A 24,918-nucleotide genomic window follows, 5' to 3' on the forward strand; every position below is an offset into this window, starting at 1 on the left:
ACAATTTCTCGTGATGTTTTAAGCACATCATCATATTGTTGACGATACACTTGTTGCAGTGGTCATCACGCCGACGCCATGCTTTAAATAAAGATTAACCTCTACTTACCAACCTCGAAATGATAAATTTGCCTATCTGACTGTGGACGTTTCTCTACTTGTTATTACTTGCCAGGTGCCCCCGAATTTCACTGTCAGTCTATGAATGTGTAAGTCGTCATTGTACGTTGTCATGATATATTGTCTATTGTTTTAGGACGAGAGGTTCAACCACGACATTGACCAACAAACTGGCTACAAGACGAGGTCGCTTCTCTGCATGCCCATTAAGGATATCAATGGGGAGGTCATCGGCGTTGCACAGGTAATTTGTAAATATGTTTTGATTGTTGTATCTAGTCACGCAGTGGTGTGTCATCCTAGATCTCAAAAAGAAGAACATGTAACGTGCACGGTGCACCGCACCGTGCACGTTACATCATTTTGTTAAATCAATTCTTTATTGTGTTATGCATTATTTCGACAAAAAAAAGTATAGCATTCAGGATAAGTTAAGCTTTTGTAGTAAAGTGAACTAGATACGAATTCATAATTTTAAACCTGAAACATTTAACGGCAATTATGATATGCAACGTCTCATACTTTTTTATAAGATTTTTAACAAAATACCTTTTACTAAACTACTTTGACTTTGACTTCACTATAAATTAGTGTTTTTTTTTTTTGCTTTTCAATTATTCCATTTTGGATATCTCTTGTTTGTTGCTATTGCGACCGATGGTAATAAATAAAGTTATCGAATTTATGTTGCTTTAACATTCCAATCTACAGTAATTACTGTGATTTACTACTCTCAATAAAGCTCGTATTTTAGACTTTTTAAATAATTGCCAAAGTTTACGGCACTTAATTTATTGGTTAACAAAAAATACGGTTATCGACATAGTAAATTTATGTTCAAGTTGTATATGATAACGCTGCTATCTTTCATTGTTTTATTGTATTGCTAATTCAAATTTAAAGCAATAGCCTCAATAAAACGTTTATGTTAATAATGTTATCTGATTTATATCGATGTTTGGTAATTGGTTGCCAAATTTTTAATATTAATGAGTCAGATGATTTAATTGTAATTGTACCCATATTTTCATAATATTTCAATTCTCTTTCAAATTATTTATAGTAAATCAAATATGCTGTTGTTTAAAATGAATTTATATTCCTTTAAAAAATCGGCCAATCGACCTATCGAATGTCAGATTATGAAAAATACCAAAAATATGATAATTTGTTTGTCATATTTTTGTTTTTGTTGGAGGTTTGATATTTTTCTGTCCAAAGTTCATGTATACGGATATTGGTTTTTTACCACTAACTACTGCACTAGTAACAAACGTAACAAAATTAGCTAAACCTAGTAGGATTAGTAGTAATATGTGTACTAAAGATTTTTTTTGGTACAGGTGATAAACAAGCAAAGCGATGGCCCCTTCACTGTGAACGACGAGAAGGTGTTCGCGTCGTACCTCCAGTTCTGCGGCATCGGCTTAAGGAACGCGCAACTCTACGAGAGATCGCAGCTGGAGGTGAAGAGGAACCAGGTGCTGCTCGACCTGGCGAGGATGGTCTTCGAGGAGCAGAGCACGATCGAGCACATGGTCCTCAGGATACTGACGCACACGCAGAGCTTAATACGATGTCAACGGGTACAGGTAAGCATAGTGAACATGATATTTTAAAGTTTTTTTTTTCATATAATATATGAATAGTAAACGAGCATGCAGTCCATTCGATGGTAAGTGGCTATGCCGCCCATGGACATCCGTAATCAAACCCAGATAGAATTAAATATTCCTACCTGAGGTCGGCCCTAGATGCGCCGCTATCTCTGAGGACTAAGCTGGAACGCGTCGGAAAAGTATGTCTCCCTTACCACATCCTCCACGCCCAACACTGCTGTTATTTGGCAGAAATAGGGTGGTGGTAGTGCCGCCGGAGTTGAAGTACAAAGCGTTTTACCAACTTCAATAACCTTTAGTATAAATATAACGTACATATAATGCGGGAGATCACAGGTAAGGTGAAAATGAACCAGCTGGGATTCAGGGATATGAAGAAGGTGAGAATCGTTATCATGAATCAAGAAACACACATATTATATTTTTGAAGGTATGCGTGAGGTTAGTGTTACGATATTGAATCTTTCATTTACGATCATATAATCGTACCCCCCAAAGTTTGAAGTCCAAGCACGCAGCTCTGATTTATCGAAGTTCTGTACCTATTAGAAATTAATTATAGCTTCTAGTAAAGATGATTCATATCTTGGTAATGAGGTTAGTTTTGTAAGAGCTGAACAAGAAACGGTGAAAACATAATTAGATCGAAATCAGAAAAAATGACAATTTCAAATTAATAGCAAAATAATAAAAATTAAATAACGTTATGAACCTTATAAAATGATTATTATTACAACGTTAATCAAGCCTTCAGTTGTAATTGTAACCGAATATTATATGAGAGTTGGATGGTTAATTAATTTAACATAATCCGATTTAAATCTCAACACGACGAATTGGCAAATTGCAAGGCGAGCGAAATCAATTTATTATCATTACCGAAGCTTGTAAGCTTGTAATCGATGTTATTATTGCTTTTAACGAAGCGATTTTGTAGGCATTACTCATAATAATAGCACGCAATGCAATTTCAATAAGCGTTATTGGATTGCAGAATTCAGAGAATTAATTTCCACTTAGCAATATCTAATTTCACCCACTCAATACAGCGTCAGATGATTAAATCTATAGGTCGCGGTATTTGTACCAATTTATAATGATTGGATAATATTGTATTACGAGTGGTCTTGATAATGTTAAAGTGGTGTTGAAATAATTATACAAAATATTAATATTATCTTATATATAAAATTCTCGTGGCCCAATGTTAGTTACCGAACTCCTCCGAAACGGCTTCACCGATTTTCTCCAAATTTTATATGTTTAATTTAGCAAATCTGAGAATCGGCTACTATCAATTTTTCATACTCCTAAGTGACAAGGGTTGTCCACCCTTAACATTTTTTTATTTATATGGCAACACAAGGTTTGCCGGGTCAGCTTGTTTTTTTTATAAAACTTCGGAGATCAATGGGTACTTAATTGGGACCCAGTGCAGTAGTCATAGGTATCGCTTTACCCATAATTGGAAAGGCCTGGGACGTACTTCACTACTTGCCTCTTATACGGAATGGTGCATGGTATATGGGTGACCAAACCATGTTGAGTTTGCAAACCACCAAAAAAAACCATTTTTAAATATTACGTTATTTTTATTCATTTAGTATATAGATAATCAATTGGGTAATTCGTAGGTATATTGCAGATTGAGCATCACTTACCCAATCCGTCAAATCAAATAGAAGTAGAAAGTAATATAGTGTACAGAGTATAATAGGTGTCAGTCTCAAGGATTTAACTGTGTAATTTATATGCAAACTGCTTTGTCGTCTACGAGATCTCACAATTGGAGCACGAACGGAGTCCGTGTCTATGATACAATGTTATTTTAGATAACATATCTCATACTTTTTAGGGTTCTGTTGCGAAATGACGAAAATCAGAAACCTTGCAATATTATCCTGTCCGTGTTTTTGTTTTCAAGCAAGTGTATGTATGGGTAAAAAAGACAAAATATATTGTGTCCTACATATACCTCAATTTTAATTTTATATAAAACGAGCTTTTGTCCGCGGCTTCGCTCGCGTTACGAAGTAATATTTTCATCCCCTATTTTATCCCCTTGGGGTGGGTAGAATTGATCAAAATCATTTCTTAGCGGATGCCTACGTCATAACATGTACCTGTATGCCAAATTTCAGATTCCGATCCGTCCAGTGGTTTGGGCTGTGCGTTGATAGATCACTATGTCAGTCAGTCATATATTTAGATATTCTAGATATTATTTTAAATCTAAATTGTCCAGTGCAATGAATAATAATTGCCATAACTTTTGAAGTTAGCAACTATGCTTAGCCAAATACTTATACGAGAGTAACTTTCCCTAACATCGATAAATAACCAGAATGATGCTTGATGTATTGCTCCATTGCCTATGAAAGGCGATTTATTTATGTACAACATTTTTATTTGGATTTGATCCAAAATCTATTCACATAGGTCATTTAGTCCAGCCCGATCAATGTAGAAATTGTGAATTTATGGTCTAGCTCTATTCAAACTAGGTTTTTTATAAATATAAAGATGCTAAGAAACATGCTCCTCCTTGAGATAAGTGATCACTTTCTTCCATTGACGTTTGTAATCGATGTCAAATAGGATTTATAGTCCTACCCAACTGCCTTACTATCTCTAATACCAGAATATAGTAGAGATTGACTGCTGTTATTCGGTAGAATTTCACTTCATTGAAAAGTCTATGATAAAGTGTAGGTATCATTAATCTACAGATGTGCCGATTTTCATGTTTTTAACTTTAAAACAAAGAAAATCGTTTTGGAAAATTAGCCTAAATTCAGGATGTCAATGTCTATTCAGCAACGTAGCTTTGAAGTTAGAATAAAAAGAAATAAGGATATATTTTGGCAAGCATATTATCATAATTCTAGTACTGTGTTTATACTAATAAATCGTCTATGTAATGTTAATATCGATATATCTGTTATGTATAATAGATAAAACAAGAAGTATCATAACGTGAACTATGAATGAATAAATCACAGTATTGCGTGATAACAACAAGAAATTAATATCTACAACGCGCTAATAAATAACAATTATAAAAACATAAAACTCATTTATCAACTATCACATTATGCAGTTTACGGTCTTACTTGTGCATTCAAATCAGATAGTACCAATACATCACTACGGTTGGCGAGTAAGCAAATAAATTGCAAATGAAATCTTATATATAAAACTCTTGTGTCACAATGTTAGTTACCGTACTCCTCCAAAACGGTTTTACCGATTTTCACCAAATTTTATATGCATATTCATTAGGTCTGAGGATCTGCTTCTATCTATATTTCATACCCCTAAGTGATAAGGATTGTTCACCCTTAACTTTTTTTTATTTATGTGGCAACACAACGTTTGCCGGGTCAGCTAGTAGGTTAATGAAGGAGATGCAAAATTCAATGTGGTATCATATTTCAATGCTAGCTTTAACTGTTACTTTTTGCTAAGATTTTTGCATTTATTTTTAGCATGTAGTTCACTTTAAGGTGCTCTCTGTGGCTTATAATCATTTGTAATACTCGTAATTAAACCCAATATGATTTTTGATATATGAATTAGGCCAAAATTGCTAACCATAAGGAGTATGTAGAAATGCGTTGATATTTGATCTCTATTATTGGTATCTCTATTATCACACCGTTCAACAAGAAAACAACAGAGCTTGACACTAAACCTTCGTTGGTGGTGCCTCTGTAATCCAAACACAATAAGTTAATAGGTAACACCTTTCCGATAAAATAATGTGCATGGGTAAAATTTCATTAAATAAACATTGTAATAAATACAGCAACTTTATCCCTCCCGTTCTGACTACATAATGAGTAAATGAGAAACACATACACAAACCGCCATTTAAGATTACAATCTCTATTGAATCGTAGTATACATTGAATTTAATAAGGAATTACTTGTTCGCAATATAGATAAGATATTGTTTTGATGCATATCGCCTCAGGTTGTCATGTGTACGTTATTGGCGCCATAACTCACTGGAGTAGAGTTAATGCTATTTACGTGTAACACACACTTGCTTTTTAACCGACGTCAAAAGGGGTGTTGTTGTGTGTAAGTTTGCTTTGACTGTGTTTTCGTGCTGTAACACCAACTCTTAAACTAATGGATGGATAATGGATATAAATGTGAATTTTGAGAGTAAACGGTTGAAGGCGGCAACACCGCCACGCCTATTTCTGCCTCATAACAGCAGTGTTAGGCGCTGCTGTGTTCTTCGGAGACAGATTTTTTCGAGGCGTTCCAGCTTAGTCCTCAGGGGTAGCGGCGCATCTGTGGCCGACCTCAGGTAGGAATATCTAATCTATCTATAGCTATATGGGGTTGATTACAGGTGTCCATGGGCGGCAGTAGCAACTTACCATCATATCATATATTTAAAAAAAAAAACTTTTTAATAGCAAGAATCATTTCGGTGATTTGTAATAAATTTGATAACAATCTATTTATCTAATAATATCTTTAAAAATTGTTAGCGATCTTTAAAGAATATGCAATTAATTCATTCATACAACGTATTAATGCAAATTCACGTTTTTGTTTATATTACCCTTATGGCGTTTAAATTATTATAGTGTTTTATGTTATTATTATTTACCAAGTCACGTAAAAAAGTGTTTTATATGAAGATATTCTTAGTAGGTATATTGTACTTAGGTATCACGTTAAAGAAATCGCCCGTCTAACTCAACTTGTCGACATATTCCACGTTACACTAGATCCTGCGATAGACACCGCCGTAGGTACATTATAATAGAGGCGCCATAACTCGACTATATGTCGCCTGCAAATTCCATTTAATCGCCGATCTAATGATGATTGAGGCGTCGCCCGAAGGTGGCGCCACCGCTCGCCTTATCACGATCATCGCAAACAGCTGAATGCTAATTGATATTCGTCTGTCAGATGATGTTGTGAGCGATTTAGTTCAGCTACCATTACTGTTCCCTATCTCTTTGAATACATCTCGAATGAAGCGAACAGTTGAATGGCTTAAATCGTTTTGTAATACTCTTAGTTGTGTTGTGATGTGTCTACGTATAGTTTTTAGTGTATGGTCGTGATTGACGGTTAAGATTTGGGATATAAAATACTTGCTTTAATGATATTTTGTATTTTTATTCGTTCATTTAAATCCCCATATAGTAATTGTTTTGTCAGGTTAATACTACGAGTAAGATCATATTGTCTAAGAGTCCAGAAAAAAACAATAATGACAATTTAGTACCTGATCAAATATTTGTCTTATTTGGCTTTCGCGTAGATGATTCACTTCTTCGTCTTATAATATAGGACACGGTATTCATAGACTAGCAAGGTAAGGTAGTCGGCCCCATCTTCTCATCCCTTTATTGTTCGATTGCTGGTCAAGAGCCTACTATAAGAATAGGACGGGTTTAAATCATAGACGCTGCCCAAATTCAAATTGGAAGATTTTACACATCTTTGAAAAATCTTATACTCACCCGCAATAACTTCTTCGTGTATCAGAAATTAATCGGTTTAGTATACCTCTGGGTTAAATCGCTTAAGAGTTATAATACCCATAATAACAAACTTTACAACTGTATCATGTTTTCCTAGAATTTATAGAGCAATATCCCGTAGGGCTTAAACTGCTGCCTTATTTACCGCTTATGTAATGACTACCGCATTTAGTCCGCTTTAATTATAATACCATCGTATACTTAGATTACTGCATGTAATTGCATGTAGTATTTATGGGAATGTGCAATTGCACATGTATGTAAGCATGTAGTATTAAGTTATTTGAACCCTTGAGGAGGTAAGAGGTTTGGCTCCGGACACCATCGCCACTTCTATTTTTGTCTTAGTGTTAAGCGTTACGGTGTTTTGGTTTGTAGGGTGTAATATGTGAGATACACTTAAATGATGCATTTTAATAAGTCCTTAGGGAGAGCAATGGTATATTCGACTTTTATTGTTATATCGACTAAAGCTTTTATTGCGATAATTGCAATTAACTTAATTGTTTACTTTAACAATAAATTTTTCATTTTATTTAATTTCATAGAAAGGACCTACATATATGACTTCATAATGGATATTACCTAGCCATAATATTCTTAACTATCTCAAAGTACCACTACGTTACTATATAGGGAACAATGCTACACGTTAGGTACATGCGAGTAGTGTACTATTGCGATCGTACGAAAGATATGCAAAGATACCCCGAAGACCACTCGCAAGTGATAGTTTGCTATTTGCAATTTCGGTTTAGTGCCAAATACACTAGCTGTAATTGTTATAGAGACAATTTGCCTCGGACAATTGTAGTCGCACTCCACAATATTCGGTTATTATACTGTTTCTTTTTATAGCTAACCAACTGAAGATGGTTTTGTGGTATGTCACTTAAAAATCACATATGAAGGTATAATATAACAAATCGTTTGTTAATGCAGGTCTTTTCATCATTTCAAGTTATCATCAATTTGATTCACATGTTTAATTTGTTTGTTTGTTTTGTTGTTTATTGTTTAATTTGTTTGTTTTGTTGTTTGTAAAATAGTTGTTTTTTTACGCGGTAATTGTTTGTATTAAGTCAATCTTAATCTTCTGGGATTCCCTAGTCAATATGGCCAGTAAAATAAGACAAGCGATGTGGCATGGTTCATTAAATACATACGTATTTTATGTACTAATTAGATGTAAAATTATTTTGAGTAGTTAATTCCTAACATAAACATAATTTAATACATAATTCTCTTACAGCAGAAGCTGTTAATACTCTCATATTTTAGTCTTTATTTACATAAGAAGACTAACACATCAACTATAAAACATTAACAACAGATATATATTTATCTCATTCATACATGAAAATAGTACGTGCCTCGCGTAGCACGGAGCGAGATAACACTAATTTTTATTAGCAAACATTTTTGGCACTTATCCCCTTGGATATCTTGGCTTATTCTCCTAGAAAGAAAGAACAATATTCAAAAATGCTCGTTTTCTTCTTGGCAGTTCGCCAACTACTGAATTTGAGATATATCTGTTGTATTTGGTATAGACATTATCTTATAGTAGAGTCGGTGATCTGAATGTATCTCATTCACTTTTATGTACTTTTTATAAATAAGAGAATAATTTAATTTAAGTCTTTCTTTTTTAACTCAAGTGTTACTTCAACGATTTGATATATACATAATACATCCAATCGTCTGTATGAATAACTTATTATGAAGACGGCGTAGAGCATATTTTAACATGTTACCGTTATACTCGTACTAGAAGTAGAGGCTGTTCATACCATGGTCCACCCCGCTGGTCAAGTGTGGTAGAATTTACCTTTTAAGCAAGTGATAAACAATTTCTAATATACTCATAACTTTGAAAAATCAGAGGTATTTGAATTTGGAACCTCGGGCCATACGATTGAGACGCCGAGTTTCTAAGCACTAGGCTTAGTAATTGTAACTTATGTGTTGTTTATAATCTCATACTGATAAGTGATTAATAATTGTCATTTATAGTCCCATATATGTGAACTTTGATGCTCCTATCGACGTTAGGTGTTTCTGGATATAATACACAATAGATTTCAGTTTTAATTAAGAATCACGAGCATTTCTTTAATACATTTTACTCCGGTATTATACTTTAAATAAGTGTTAAAGTATAAAGTAAAAGCATCCCGTTGAATCTTTTTTTTTTTCGTTATATAAAAGATTGCATTGAAATAACGTTTATAGAGCGGTCCGTGTACAGTTCGAGTATGCGGTAAAATATTATATTCAATACTACGTAGTGACAATGTTTAAACCATTGTTAGGTTAACTGTATTAACGCAATTTAAAAAAGGTAAAGGAAGAAATGGTGAAGAATACCATTTCAATAAATGTACTAATTGTTATATACATAAGTGCTTCGGACTTCGTCCTAAGATTTAGTCTAACTCTGAAAGGAAGAGACCGAAACAGGTTTTTTTGTTCTTTGAAGACGGTGCGATAGACTTTTTATCATTTTCATACATCCATTAATGATGACTAATGATCCTAAAAGTCAAACACGAGTGTAGGCTTCTACACACTCGCATTACTACAGCGTAGGCTTCCGATGGACGAATGTGTTTCTTTTGTACACATACAAAAATAATTCAATGGTAAAACCTGTGATTGATAAATTGTTGTAAATAATAGTACATAAATGTATGTTATTTAGCATTAAGTCCTCTTTGCACCATACTGTTTTTAACAGGTCAACAAAGAGTAAATGCAGCAGGTGATCGGATGAAGCAGGTGTCGGCGTACGATGCTCGTACACGATCGTAAATGAATTTTCGCTAGCGTTGCGTATACGCGAAGTTGTATTGCGACTCTTCGCTGAGTGTTCGTCCACGAATGTCTACGCTGGAAAAACGCTAGTATGAAAGAGCCCTAGAACCGCGTCCAGGCAGAAGACGATCTATAATAAAACGAAAATAATAACGCGAATTCAATACCGTGAGCGATGGAGTATTATCAACGTCGTGGCTTTGATTTGATACACGAGCTCCGAAAATCATTATGATCGTTAGATTTGAAAGAGCTTTGGAATCAATAATGGCGTGTAATCATATAATACTGTGTCGTATATATTTTTGGTTTATGTCAAGTTTGAAGATGTTCTTCGTAATTTGTTTGTAGCGGTATTACTATTACCATGAAGCTCCTATATATAATTTTCATAGCAGTAATATAATAGATAATAATTTATTTCTTAGAAATATATTTATTTTTGGTAAAGGTATAGATTATTTTAAGTTAAGATTAAAACTACTTCGCAACAATCCGCTATGTATGATAATGGTGTATATTTTAAACCATGCAGTATGTACCACCCTCCCTCCCACAAATGATGCGTGCACATGCAAAAATTAAAACTATACATATATAGACTATTTTATTAGCGTCATTAATTTCTATAAGAAGGACCCATGTCTATAAAATTCAGTTTAATACTTTCTGGGATAGACGAAATTTTGTCACCAAAAAAAAATAAGCCTTATTTTTTTATTTATGAGGCATATGTAGTATTTTTGGAAAGATAGTACGTACGGGTGAGGTTGTATGTATGACTAACTAAATAAATAGGTATATACTTTTTATATGTCCGTTTAATACTACAGGACATGTCTTGTTGCTAACTTTCGCGTAAATGGAAAAGCTGCTTCCACAAACAAAGTTAGAAAACCGAATTAGCGATGCTAAGTTAGTTAGAAACAAAGCGAACGTGATGGCAAACTTAAGCTAACTAATTGAATGCTAGGCGGGATAGTTTCAATCTAATATTTAAACAAATAGCGCGTACTTGTATTAGATCGTGACCGATTTACAAACTTAAGCAACGTTCGGCGCGGTCGGGAGTTGGATGGGTGACCGTTAGTGGTAATTTTTTTTGTGTTGCCGACTTGCTTTAGACAGAATAAGCCGTCTGGTTGTTATTATTGAATAACAATTATTCTACCATGATAGAGGACTTAATGTGGGCTTAATACTGAGTGTACACCTGGTCCCATAAATTCATCCTATAATTACAACTAGACATTTTTATGTTCAACAGAAAACCTCGTAAATTTGACGCATAAATTAAGCCAAAATATACTTAAATTTCTGAGAATTCTATTTTCGCAAATAATAAATTATGATGAGCTTGTTAAAGCCCACTGTAATTACACTAAAGACGTCCTCTCGAGAGGGATGTTACAAAAAACGCCCACAAGACTAAGTCGACAAGTTAAAAAATTGTGTCAGACTTGGAAAATGGCGGTGAAAGCCCTAATGAGACTAGCAAATGATCGGCTTTGCGGCGGAATATCCTCCCTCGGGAAATAAAATGAAAAAGGTTTTAGATCTCAACACGCACTCGGTGGGAACTTTTTTTTTATTAACACGCAATTGGATGGCTCATTGCCGATGAAAAATATATTACTGCTGAGCAAAGGATTCGGCTTCTAATCCCTTAGGGCATGTTGTTATTATGACGGGCATATGTTGGCGAATGGATGTAAAGAAAAAGTTAATTTATTTTTTTTATCTATGAACTTTTTCTCTATTGTCTATTTATTTGAGACATTAAATTCTATGTCACATATATTTAAATAGACAAATGTTTTAGTGGAATAAAAAACGTTTAATGTCGTTTTTCTATTTTACAGGTTTGTTTATTTATTTAATCATTTATATCATTTTAATTTTTTATTGTACATAGAATATAGATTAATAGAATAAAATTTATATTTTACAGAACAACAAATTTCGTTTTCTTTTCCACAAGAAAGATCATTATTATAAAACGACATTAAACGTTTTTTATTCCACTAAAACATTTGTCTATTTAAATATATGTGACATAGAATTTAATGTCTCAAATAAATAGACAATAGAGAAAAAGTTCATAGATAAAAAAAATAAATTAACTTTTTCTTTACATCTCCTGGAGTATTTTCATCACCTGTGACTTTAGCATTCAAGAAAGAAGATAACAGGAAATCTAGGTTGTGTATAGATTTCCGAGACTTGAATAAAATAGTAGTACCCCAAGCTCAACCATTTCCGTTAATTGATGATCTAATGTTAAAGACGAGGAATTGTAAATTTTTTTCCGCTCTCGACATTAATTCTGCCTTTTGGTCGATTCCTCTAAGAATTGAAGATAGGAATAAGACTGCATTCGTAACACAGGAAGGACATTTCCAATGGACATGCCTACCTTTTGGACTTAAGACTTCACCAGCAATTTTTCAGAGGATATTATCAAATATTTTGAGAAAGTATAAACTTACAGATTTTTGTGTTAATTACATAGATGACATTCTTATATTCTCAAAGACTTTTCCCGAACATATTAATCACCTATCGCAGTTGTTAGAAGCTATTAAGGCAGAAGGTTTTAGGTTAAAATTTACAAAATGCACATTTGCCACAGATTCAGTGAAATATTTGGGCCATATAATACAAAATAATTGTATAAGACCAATAAAAGACAATTTAGTTTCGATAAAAAAATTTCCTGTTCCAAAGACGCAAAAAAATATAAGACAATTTCTAGGAAAGATAAATTTTTACCATGAATATATACCAAGGAGTGCAATAGTATTAGACCCATTACATAAATTACTCAGGAAAAATCAAAAGTTTGTTTGGTCTGCTGAATGCCAGAAAGCATTTGAGATGATGAAAAACCTATTATGTTCACAACCAGTCTTAGAAATATTCGATCAAGATTTACCCATAAATATTTATACTGATGCTTCTTTAGAAGGTATTGGTGCTATTTTAAAACAAATACAAACAGACGGAAAAGAAAAACCAGTAGCTTACTTTTCGAAAAAACTCAATGAAGCTCAAAAGAAAAAGAAAGCAATATACTTGGAATGTTTAGCTATCAAAGAAGCTGTGAGATATTGGCAATATTGGTTGATAGGTAAAACATTTACAGTTTATTCAGACCACAAACCGTTGGAAAATATGAACCTAAAATCTAGAACAGATGAAGAGTTAGGAGATTTGACATATTATTTATCTCAATATGATTTTCAAATCAAATATGCTCCAGGTAAAACAAATTTAGAAGCTGACTGTTTAAGCAGGAATCCCGTATTAGAACCCGATGAGAATAAAGATGAACAATTAAAAATTGTCAATTTAATAAAGATGGAAGATATTTTAAAGGATCAGAATAAGAATATGGAAATACAAAATAACATAAACAAGTTAATTGAAAATAAGGGTATATATTTTAAAAATTTTAGGAGGCAGCAAAAGATAATACTATCAGAAGAATTTAGCATTAAACTCGTTAGAAATATACATGAAAACTTATGCCATATTGGAATTCGACAAATGCAAAAGACAATTTGTCCACTCTATACAGCAAAAAATTTGACAAAAAATATAAAAATAATTTGTAAAAGTTGTGAGATTTGTTTAAAAAATAAATCAAGAGGACTTAAGAAATTTGGCTTGATGTCCCATTTAGGGCCAGCAACAAAACCTTTTGAAATTGTCTCAATAGATACAATTGGAGGTTTCGGAGGTTCACGGTCAACAAAAAAATATCTACACCTGTTGGTAGATCATTTCACAAGATATGCGTTTATTTTGACTTCAAAGACCCAGAATGCAAGAGATTTTATAAAATTGGTCAAAGATACATTGGAAACAGGAGATATTGGTATGCTTCTCACTGATCAATACCCGGGTATCAATTCGAAAGAATTTAAGAATTTTCTGAATGAAAAAAGAATACCAGTGGTTTTTACGGCAGTAAATGCACCATTCTCGAATGGTCTAAATGAAAGACTGAATCAAACATTGGTGAATAAAATCAGATGCAAAATAAATGAAAAAGGAAAGAAAATGGCGTGGACAACAATAGCTCGAGAGTGCGTGAATAAATATAATGATACTAATCACACGGTTACTGGCTTTACTCCAAGTTATCTTTTATATGGTACGGATAGTAGAATTCTACCAGAAGAATTGAAGGAAAACAAATCTAATAATGATTGGATCAAAGACAGACAAACAGCACTGGATAACACGATGAAATCACATAACTATAATAAAACTTTATTCGACAAAAATCGAAAACACCATGAATTCCATGTAGGAGATATGGTGTATGTTGAAAATGGAAATAAATTAAACAGGAAGAAATTAGATGAACTAAAGATTGGACCATATAAAATTACTGAAAAGATTTCAAACTCAATATACAAAATTGAAACAGGTCACAATAAATCTGAATCAAATCTATTCCATATTACAAAACTGATTCCAGTTCCTAGAATGAGAATAGAAGATGAAGAAGAAGAGGAAAACGAAGATGAGTAAAATGAAAGATAAGAAGATGAATTAAGTTAACTTTAATTGTAATTATTATTAGTATTATTATTATTATTTTCTTTCTCCAGGGGGGGAGATGTAAAGAAAAAGTTAATTTATTTTTTTTATCTATGAACTTTTTCTCTATTGTCTATTTATTTGAGACATTAAATTCTATGTCACATATATTTAAATAGACAAATGTTTTAGTGGAATAAAAAACGTTTAATGTCGTTTTTCTATTTTACAGGTTTGTTTATTTATTTAATCATTTATATCATTTTAATTTTTTATTGTACATAGAATATAGATTAATAGAATAAAATTTCTATTTTACAGAACAACAAATTTCGTTTTCTTTTCCACAAGAAAGATCATTATTATATGGATATGGAAGTAATTTAAATCGAGTTGTTTGGGGATTTCTTTCGTGGTTTCTTTTCTATTGTAAAAATAAGTGGTACATTGCGAAGTGTTGGTAGTTTATTATGAACATAGTATTTTTTACCGCTTTAGATAAACCCATGTTTATATGTACAGGCACTGAACGTGTCAGACACAGGCCCTGTCAGACAAAAAGTATTATCTAATAACCGGAGTTCTACCAGATTCACAGTGGTGACTGTTTCGAGGAATTCTTTGACCTAGTGCATATAGCACCCCTTTTTCCATCACGTCACTTGTCGAAGATTGCAAATGTCCATAGGCGATGGTGACTGCTTTCTATTAGGTAGCCCGTCTACCTTATCGTTAGGTATAAATAAATATTTCTCCAGTTCTACAGAACTGCCAAAACTTACTAATTGAATGAGATAATAAAGTAGATTGTATATCTTTCATAGCAGACAAGTAGTGGCCGACATATTTCCTTTCACAGTGGAATCGAGTTCTATCCTTGCGGCAATACTTTATTGGATCATTTCCAAGGAAAACTCAATTATGAAGGAACAATGTACAGGAATAACGGAGGAAGCCGGCTGGCATACCGCGTGGAAGCCTTCTAATCGTTCTAATGGAAGTACGGTTGCCTTTGGTGAAATTCGATCTGAACTAATTTGCGAAATGTAGATAGGAGTACGTATTGTATCTATTTTAAGAGCGAATACTCGCACGTGTACGCGTTTGAGATTTTAACTTGATTTGCTACATAGTACCTACCTATATAGGGTAAAGATTTCTTTTGTCTAAAATATATGCAATTTTAGTAATAGGTGATGGGAACTGGGAACATCATAGTATTTAAGTATATACGCGCCTCGCGTAAATTAACAATACAAAGCCGCTATTATCGCTCCCAGCTATGTCTTCCTTGTTACAGATAAGTAGGAATAAAACGAAACGATATGCGACGGTATGAAGAGCACAGGTTAATTATTCATAATACAAATACATACACAGCTAACTATAGGATTTACGCAGTGACCCGAACGATGTATCACACGGGTCGCATGGCAATCCGTAACATCGATACATGAATCTGGGATAACCTGTAGGATTGATTGTGAAAATACATGCAGTCAGTCGACAAATACATTCACAGCTTCAAACCTGAAAATCTGGCCAATGTCACTGTCAGTTCGGTTAATCCGAGTAAAACCGTAACAGATTAAAATTTCAACCGGCTTGATAGTTCACGAAATCCGTATTTATACAGCGAATAATAAATTTGCTCGAATTAAAGTCCACAATCCGAGTGGAATTAGATTAAGCCGGCTGCTACAGTGTAAACCTGACCTAAAATGAAAATTCCGTCGGACCCAATTACCGTTGTTTGCTAAGCAACCGAATTTAATTCCTTTTCCTTATTTCCGATGTCTATTTATACTCCAATTAATGTAAAATTTATAAGTATTTGTTACGAATCCTCTTAAACAAGAAACGTTTCGGGCTTGCTACCCTTACGCTTGGTTACATAGGTATATTGACAAACTTTTACAATATACCTATGGCACATATTGAGATTAAATTAAAATATTGGATATTCGAGATATTCTCCACTAACTTTGCAAGAAAACGACTGAGTGTTAAATAAATGAATAAACTTAAGCTTGAGGCCGACAGACAATACATCACATTTTTATACATTTATGTAAAGAGCAATGTCTCGTAAAATTATATACTCATATGTGGTGAAGTCACGATTATAGTCTATTAAACTTTATACTTTCATGTTCTCTGGAGATCTTGACCATGATTTATGGGAGGTCTCTGTTTACTAAATAAATTTTAACAAGGGATAAATAAACGAAAATGAAATCTTAATGAACGTAAATAAGATCTTAATATTAGCAGAATTCTATTGTACCACCTGCTGCAGTTCGAAGTGGACCGCTGGAATTTAATTAAATGGAAAGTAAAATTCCGAGGGACCAAATTATTGTTGTTTGTGAACAGTCTAATTGTATTCCACTTTCATTGTTTATTCGTCATTAAAGCACTACCAATCTCAATTGATGTTCATTTTATAAAATGTTTACTATAATAACCATAATTTTATTTTCAGAGAATAAATAGAATCACAAAGGAAAATTAGTAATAGCTATTAATTACCTATCTCAAATTTTAATTTAAAAAGAAATGATTTCATAAAAACACAAAAATAAGGCCCAATTTAAATTAAATCGACAGACATTGAACGTGTCAGGCACGGGCTGTGTCAGGCATAATCATATTTTTCTATTTTTAACCGACTTCATAAAAGGAGGTGGTTATCAATTCGGCCGGTATCTTTTTTTTTTATGTATGTACACGAATTACTCCGCCGTTAGTGGACCGATTTTAATAATTCTTTTTTTATTATGTAGGGACGAGCTGGAAATTGGCCCCATTTAAATATGGTTAGGATCCATCGATGGGTTCTGGAGAAAATGAGGGGAACTGGAGGAGTTCCCCTCATTTTCTTCACAAATATGTAGTAAACCAACATTTATTTCAATTATTTTTTACTTTGTAGTGACATAGAAGTCGGTTGTATTTTTTGTTAAAAATTTTTTTACAATATTTTGACATGCACAACCCGTTTCTGCGTCGATGTATTACGATGGATATAAATACATACATTAATGCACATTGTTCGAGAGATTATTTTTGTTTGCCATAACACGCGCGTGACGCGCTCAATGTCTGTTGTTCGGAGGATGATCAAGTTAGCATTGGAAATTAGTCCTATGGGGATAACAATGTATCCGCGCTTGCTTTTAAACCAATTTGACGTTGAGTACGGATGGATGACAGTGACCACGTAGCATCAGATGGATAATAACACATCATAGCATATGTATGCTAATATGAATTTCATAAATAACGAACGATATGCTTAATATTGGATGCGGGGAAACTCTATTAATATATTTTTTACTTTTTTTTAACAAATAAACCGGTCTCATTGTTTTCGCTCGTAACGAAACAGTTAACTATCCGTGTTTGAGTCAATTTAAATTTAAATGAACACACAACGAGTAACCTATTCACGGGGCTATGGCCATTGTGTTATCAGGCACATTTGATTGTTTTTCGTATGTAAACATGTTCATAAATCAACAACTTTTTTTTAGATTAACAACTTCCAATTAAATGTGTGTATGAATGATTGGTTACTTTAAAGTGAAAATGATCAACAACGCTGCGCCGCGTGCGCGCTGCTCGCATCCGTTTCATATCGTTTCATATGAACCATAGATTCGTAAAGATACTTCGCCGCCTTGAAATTGAATGAAGCCACAAACGGCTTATTAGTAAGTTCTTTTTTTGAATTCTTGACAAATAAAAACATTTTTAGAGAAAAATTACAAAGAAATAAGTAATACTGCGTAATTTACATAATAAATAATAATTATTTCAAATATTTTAGAGACATTTTAGCACGGAGACGTGGCAAAACTTGTTTACGCAACTATTTCAATTCTCAAAATTGGGTACATTTTCTTGTTAGGAGTGAGTAATCTTTACTAATCTATGATATTAACGCACTCGAGTTACGAAGTGTCGAGAGTTAATTCTTGAGGATTGCGTGCTGGCTTAACCACGCACGACGGGAGTAGCCATTTATATGAATCTAGATTTTTCTTGTCTCTAAACAGAAGTTGTTTAGAACTTTTAGCATACAAGTATGATAAATATTTCAATATCTCTTATCAGGTGTTATTGGTCCACGAGGCGTCGAAGGGCAGTTTCTCCCGTGTGTTCGACCTCGAGGCTGGTGATGAGACGGAGCCGGGCACGCCGCGAACGTCGCCCTACGAGAGCCGGTTTCCCATCAACATTGGGATCACCGGCTACGTTGCTACCACCGGCGAGGTAAGCACCAAGTGGTTGAAAGCGATGGAACCCACAATATTTCGTGCCTCTCAAGAAAAAGGCAACTACAACGGCTCTACTGGCACCACCGTCACACGTAATTCAGTCTTACAACAGCAGTAGTAAATGCAGCTGTGCGTTGGTTTAAAGGTTGAGATAAGGCAGAGCACATGAGGCGTTCGAGTGTAGTCACCAAGAGTAACGCATCTATTTTCGACTTCAGATGAAACTATAATTCTACTTGATAACAAATATTCAATGTGTGGCTGCGATTTCTTACTATGACGTCACTTCTTTGTTATTTTAATTTCAAAAAGTAGTTAAATTAAATAAAAGTATGTGTATAAACTTTCAGTAATCGTATTAAATAATAAAAATTATTTTTATTAAGCACAGAATGCGAGACATAAAATTATCGTCATTTTTAAATGTCTGGAATTTCTTTTCTTTTCTCTTAATTCATAAAATACAGAAGCTTTTTAATCTTCTTAAATTAATGGAGAAAAGTTTTTATCCCATAAAGTACTCGCGTAATGAATAGGTATATCATGACTGAATCGTCGTTGTCGTCGGGTACTTAATTCTGATGGCAATTATTAAAAGGTTGCGAGGTTTTGTCCGTGACCTTTAGAAATGCTTGCATGAAAATAAAATCCAAGTTTATAATATACGAGTAGCAGACGACCATGCAGTCTGTCTCATGATAAGTGCCACTGCCGTCCATAGAAATCTATAATCAACCCCAGATAAGTTTGGATTCCTACCTGAAGTCAGCCACAGATGTACCGCTACCCCTGAGGACTCGGCTGGAAAACTTGGGCAAAGTATGTGTCCCTTACTACACCTCTCAAATCAGAACAAAGCAGCACTTAAAATAGGTGCGGCGTTGGTGCCACCGGAGTCGAATTACAGAGTATTCTGCCACTTCCAGAAACTGAAATGTCGCTCGCAACAAATAAAATGATTTGTAATCGATACTGTTATCCCGTAATTAACAATTAATATACTCGTAGGCCTCTAGTTAGCTTTCCCTGGGGATAAAACAGTAGTTTCATAAGTATTGAAACAAAAAGGCTATTCCGTGTCCGTGTTATGACGCTTAATAAGTAGATACACAGGAGATTATTATTATGATAATATTGTTTTAGTTTAAAAAACGAAAAACGCAGACCATGCCACGCGGTTATACTAGTTTCACACACGACTACTGTGTTCAGATTAGTCCTTCAAGCGCGTGTGCCAAGTACATTAATTGGCTGAAATACGGCCTGTAATCATGTTTTAATATTCACAACAAGTTTTCAACGCGGCTCTGCCTGTGTACATATTGACCCGCGATGTTTTTATTTTTTAATGAGGATTTTTCATGTGTGGACTACTCCTAATGATATCCTCCGTTGTTGAGTGGGTTGAGTTAGTATCCAGTTAATTAGTCCGTACGTACAGACAGACAAGAATAATTGATTTAAACAGCTTTATTTAGTAAAATAAAAATCAAATTATCGTGTAAAATTGCCGCCATTTATAATAGACAGACACTTCAATTAATTTTTTTATTTATATACGTACAAGATTGTAATGTGTTTCAAAATTAATGGACGTTGTTATTTTATTTATGAAGATTGTCTGCAAAAATAATGGGTTTGTGTAAAAAATTGTATGCACGGTAATTTGAGAGCGCTAAAATGTGTCATCACGGGATGGGGCCGTTAAGTTTGATGTTTGTTTTTATGAAACTAACCGGTTATGACTTATTTTACGTTCGTGATCCCCAAATTATTTGGATATAATTTTTGAAAATGACATTAAATGAGGGGATTAAACTTAAATAACATATGAACGGTGTTGATATTCGTAAAATTGAGATTTGAGATGAGATTATATAACAATCTTGCGTGCTTTTAAAATTGGATATTCATTAAACGCATTTAATGAATAAAGGCTTTTATTTATGTCAATCTGAACAACCACTTACATGTTTCTCGATATACTAATATTGCAGTTAAAACATATATTTTGACACTTGTTGATATTGCTATAGGAAAACAACAGCCTCAAAACTGAAAATGTCAGTAAAAATTTATGTGACCATTATAAACAAACTAAAAATTGCTTTCAGATGAATATTAAATTATTAACTAACTTAATGAGTTAAACTGTTATCTTAAACAATGTTATTCTTTGGGTTTCTTGTACAAAAGGAATTTAACAAGTGCATGTTTTATAGGTATTAAATCATTGATATGTAAAGTTTCTAATATTATAATTTTGTTTCCACAGACAGTTAATATAGCCGATGCGTACGCGGATCCCAGGTTCGACCCCTCGGTCGACGAAGGTGCCGGTTTCAAACACAACACCATACTTTGTATGGCCATCAAGAACTCGGAAGGCAGAATTATTGGTGTTATTCAGGTAAGCTATCATATAAATGACAATAGGGAACAAGGGGGAGAGAAATCTAAAGCGCTTGTAGATGGCGCTAGCTGTATATGTCCCAAAGTACGCATTTGTCGATGAATAATATATGAATGTGGGAACATCCATCATGCTTATATATTGGTAACTGGCATATTAATGTACCATTGCTGAGCGTGGGTCCCTTCCTAATTTAAACTGTTGTTATGTAGTCGATGCGGATAATAGTCTATATAAATAAGTATATTCACAGCTTCCAATTTCGTTTCTAACTTAAACTGATTGATATTTGACAGTCCCTAGATCCAGATACTGAATTATTTTCGTATTGCAATCTTAAAAAGAATAAAAAGTACTAGCCAGCTTATTTAATGCATAAGTTTTTTTGATTTGCTCTACATGTAATAGTTCTTCGGATTTTCTTTAAAAAATTGAAAGGTCTATCTTGCAGTATCAAATAAACTTGCTTATTGGCACATAGGTATAATAATTCACAACAATGAAGGTGCGTAATTGTGGCATCCAATAATTTTACAAACCTTTGCTCGTCTCTTTAACGTTTTCAGAGAAAAAAAAATATTTATTTTTCTACGAATTTGAAATATGTTATTACGAATATGAATACATAGAATCTGTTGAAATTTATTTTAAGGATTATTATATATGTCAGAGAAGAAAGGCTCTCATCGACATCATTGATAGAATCTATGGGCTTGTGGGCGTTGTCATAGGGTAGATGCAGGCAAAAATACAGTAATCACAGTATTTATTCTTCTTAACATTTATAACTTCCGATTAACAAATAACTACACTATACCACTACTATTACTTTACAAACAAAGGATTTGAGCAGCAGGATCAAGGTAGTGAGTACACGCTCCAAAGCACAACAAAATAATGATCCACCTCGATCACTCACATCAGTTCTTATCAATGTTTCCCCACCACGCCGCCACATACTTCAACCCCACTAGATACCTCTTAAAAGTCTCTGCTCTGATTCTAATACGAAAGCTATACAATGACTGTTAATTATAATTTAAATCAATTAACCCTTCGATTGATCAAGTGCCAATAACACTGCTAAAATACTAAAGTAACAGTATAACTATAGCTGTACTAAATAACTCTGACTCTTCCTCCGACATATATTTATTACTAAATCTGCATATTAATTAATTGTCTAATTCAATCAGATTAGATAATTAGAAGCTCGACGACAAAATTTTCCAATTGACATCACACCGCATCCACAAAAACCACTTTCATAATTATACCACATAGTTTGCTATGAGGCTGAAACTGGTATACCTACTGATGGTGTCGCCGTAGAAGCCCTTATTTAAATGTACAGACATTAAACGTGTCGTATTAGACAAATTATATTTTTCTACACAATACACGCCCCGTATCTGCATGGTTGTGTTACTTAAAATATAAATACATACAACCTTCACTGAGACATACAATCTATCATATACACGGTACATGTATAAAAAGCACAACAAAACAGTCATGTTTATAGTGCAAAATAATAAAATATCAATCAAACCAAGTTACAAAAGCAATAAATCTAAAACAAGAAACATTTTACAATAACCAGCACTTGTTTGTTTTCGAAGCTGTATATTAGTTGTTCGGAAACTTTTTGAAATCGCTCTCCCGCGACGAAAACGGCTTGAGTGGGTTTTGATGTCTCCGTTCTCGATAGGCAAGCAAGTTTGAAACACGGTTTTTGGCAATTGATAACATAAGCTGCCACTGTACCCGTTTCAAATAAAAAAGATCATCTTTAAAATAGCGACATCTTTAAAATAGTATAGGTAGGAAATATATAAAGAATGTATTTAATGACGTGGTCGGGTCCGCACATGGTATTAAGTTAGATTTCCACTTAGACTTACGTAAAAAATATCGAACCAAGTATAAGCTTATGTTTAAAGTTTATTAATTATTGTTTTTATATCCTCAAATATATTGAGTATCGAATATCGAAGTAAGCAATAGAGTCCATTTATTCAATATACTCATATGTGTTTTAAAATACAGATATCTATATTCAAAGCGCACTATTACAAACGAAATTTAAAAAATACCAGCCTTTGTCGCATATTTCAAATTTATGGGCGGTTTACGTAACAGGGTATATCGTTTATGCTCTTTCAGTATGTTTACGGGGCATAGCCAATAAATTCCGTATCGATGTCGTACGTATGCAAAAAGTTTGGGAATTTTCAATAAAACCACCCAAGTTGCAGTTTGAGCGTAGGTTGAGACACAGAGTTTGGGGACGTGAATTGATAAAAAATTCAGAGAGGTTGAAAAAGTTCTTTAGCATATATTGTATATATGTACAAATTTACAAAAATACGTACTTGGGCACATATACAAATATATTTTAAATTAATAATTTATTTACATTTACATTTCCCTATGTTAAGTGTTAAAAAATGCTTAAAATTTTACTATGGATTCTTTTATTACTTGAACTCTTTTAAAATGAATGTAGTGGCGTACTCGTACTTAAAACATTTTGCAAAAGTTTTAATAAGAAGAATCTACAATCCAAGAATCTAGAATTATAATTGAAACATTTAAATACCGGGATGGTAGAACTACAAACATAAAACGAATAGTTTCAGTCAAATCTTTCACAGAGTGCGAGCGGAAGTTTTGTGAATTAATTTAGTAAAAAGTACAATGAAGTTGAACAATTTTGGTATGATAATATACGTACGAGCGCATTGCGGTCGGGTACATGCGTCAATAAAACATAGTATGAAAGTAAATATTTCATATTGTTTAAACGCTGTGGATAAAATACGATTGTTTAATTAAAATGTACCTTGATGAAGAATTGTAAAAGTAGTTACCACTTTTGTAAGCAATACAGTTGCATACATCTAAGCTGCATCCGCCTATGTGTATGGGTATTTTTTAAATAATTTGTTATTTAAGTACGAGTAATAACAAATATATGATCTTATTATTACTAACATTCGCTATAATCCTGCCGTATAGGAGTATACACAATAAATAATAATTAATGATAGGTACTGTATATTAATATGTAAGTATGTACATAATGCGACGTCATTGTTGTAATTTGACAATCTAAGTGATACGGTTTTTGGGATATTTTTGATAATGCATACAATTACATAGGTGATAATTTAGGTAAATAAAGAATGTGAGGCTATACGGCTAGGAACAATTTGTAAGTTTCAAATATTTATTGAAGTAATAATGAAACTTAACTTTTATCTTCACTTCCTGTTTGAAGATTTATCATTACATTCAATGTTTTTGTTAATTAATGAATATAACGTAGCGCACTGCGGTCTGGTGTTGCGACACCGAACGGTTTCGAATACGTATAAATGCTGCTGTAAGGCTAAACACAAATTGTTGGAGCGTGACTCTCATGGCTGCTGTGCGATTGTGCTACTACTATTTCTTAGTTTAAACTTGGCAAGGATTTTATAGCAAATACAATGTTTTAAAACTGAACACATACTACTATTATTGTTATACAAAGAAATTGTTTTTGGTTGGACGCGAATCGGATGGATGAACAGCGCAACTTAAATGTTCTC

General features: G+C 33.4%; 1 protein-coding gene across 1 annotated transcript in view; it reads left to right on the forward strand.

Moving 5' to 3' along the window:
- Window positions 1–24,918, forward strand: part of Pde11 (Phosphodiesterase 11) — a 189,072-nt gene that overhangs the window by 152,289 nt on the left and 11,865 nt on the right. Inside the window, exons 8-11 of the mRNA XM_073089035.1 lie at window positions 257–364; window positions 1,464–1,712; window positions 18,746–18,904; window positions 21,185–21,319. Coding sequence (XP_072945136.1) covers window positions 257–364; window positions 1,464–1,712; window positions 18,746–18,904; window positions 21,185–21,319 — 651 coding nt within the window. The remainder of the gene's footprint in view (window positions 1–256; window positions 365–1,463; window positions 1,713–18,745; window positions 18,905–21,184; window positions 21,320–24,918) is intronic.

The sequence above is a fragment of the Epargyreus clarus genome, unplaced genomic scaffold (assembly GCF_041222505.1).
Source record: "Epargyreus clarus isolate Ecla_fem2 unplaced genomic scaffold, WU_Ecla_fem_2.2 ptg000027l, whole genome shotgun sequence".
NCBI classification, from domain to species: domain Eukaryota; kingdom Metazoa; phylum Arthropoda; class Insecta; order Lepidoptera; family Hesperiidae; genus Epargyreus; species Epargyreus clarus.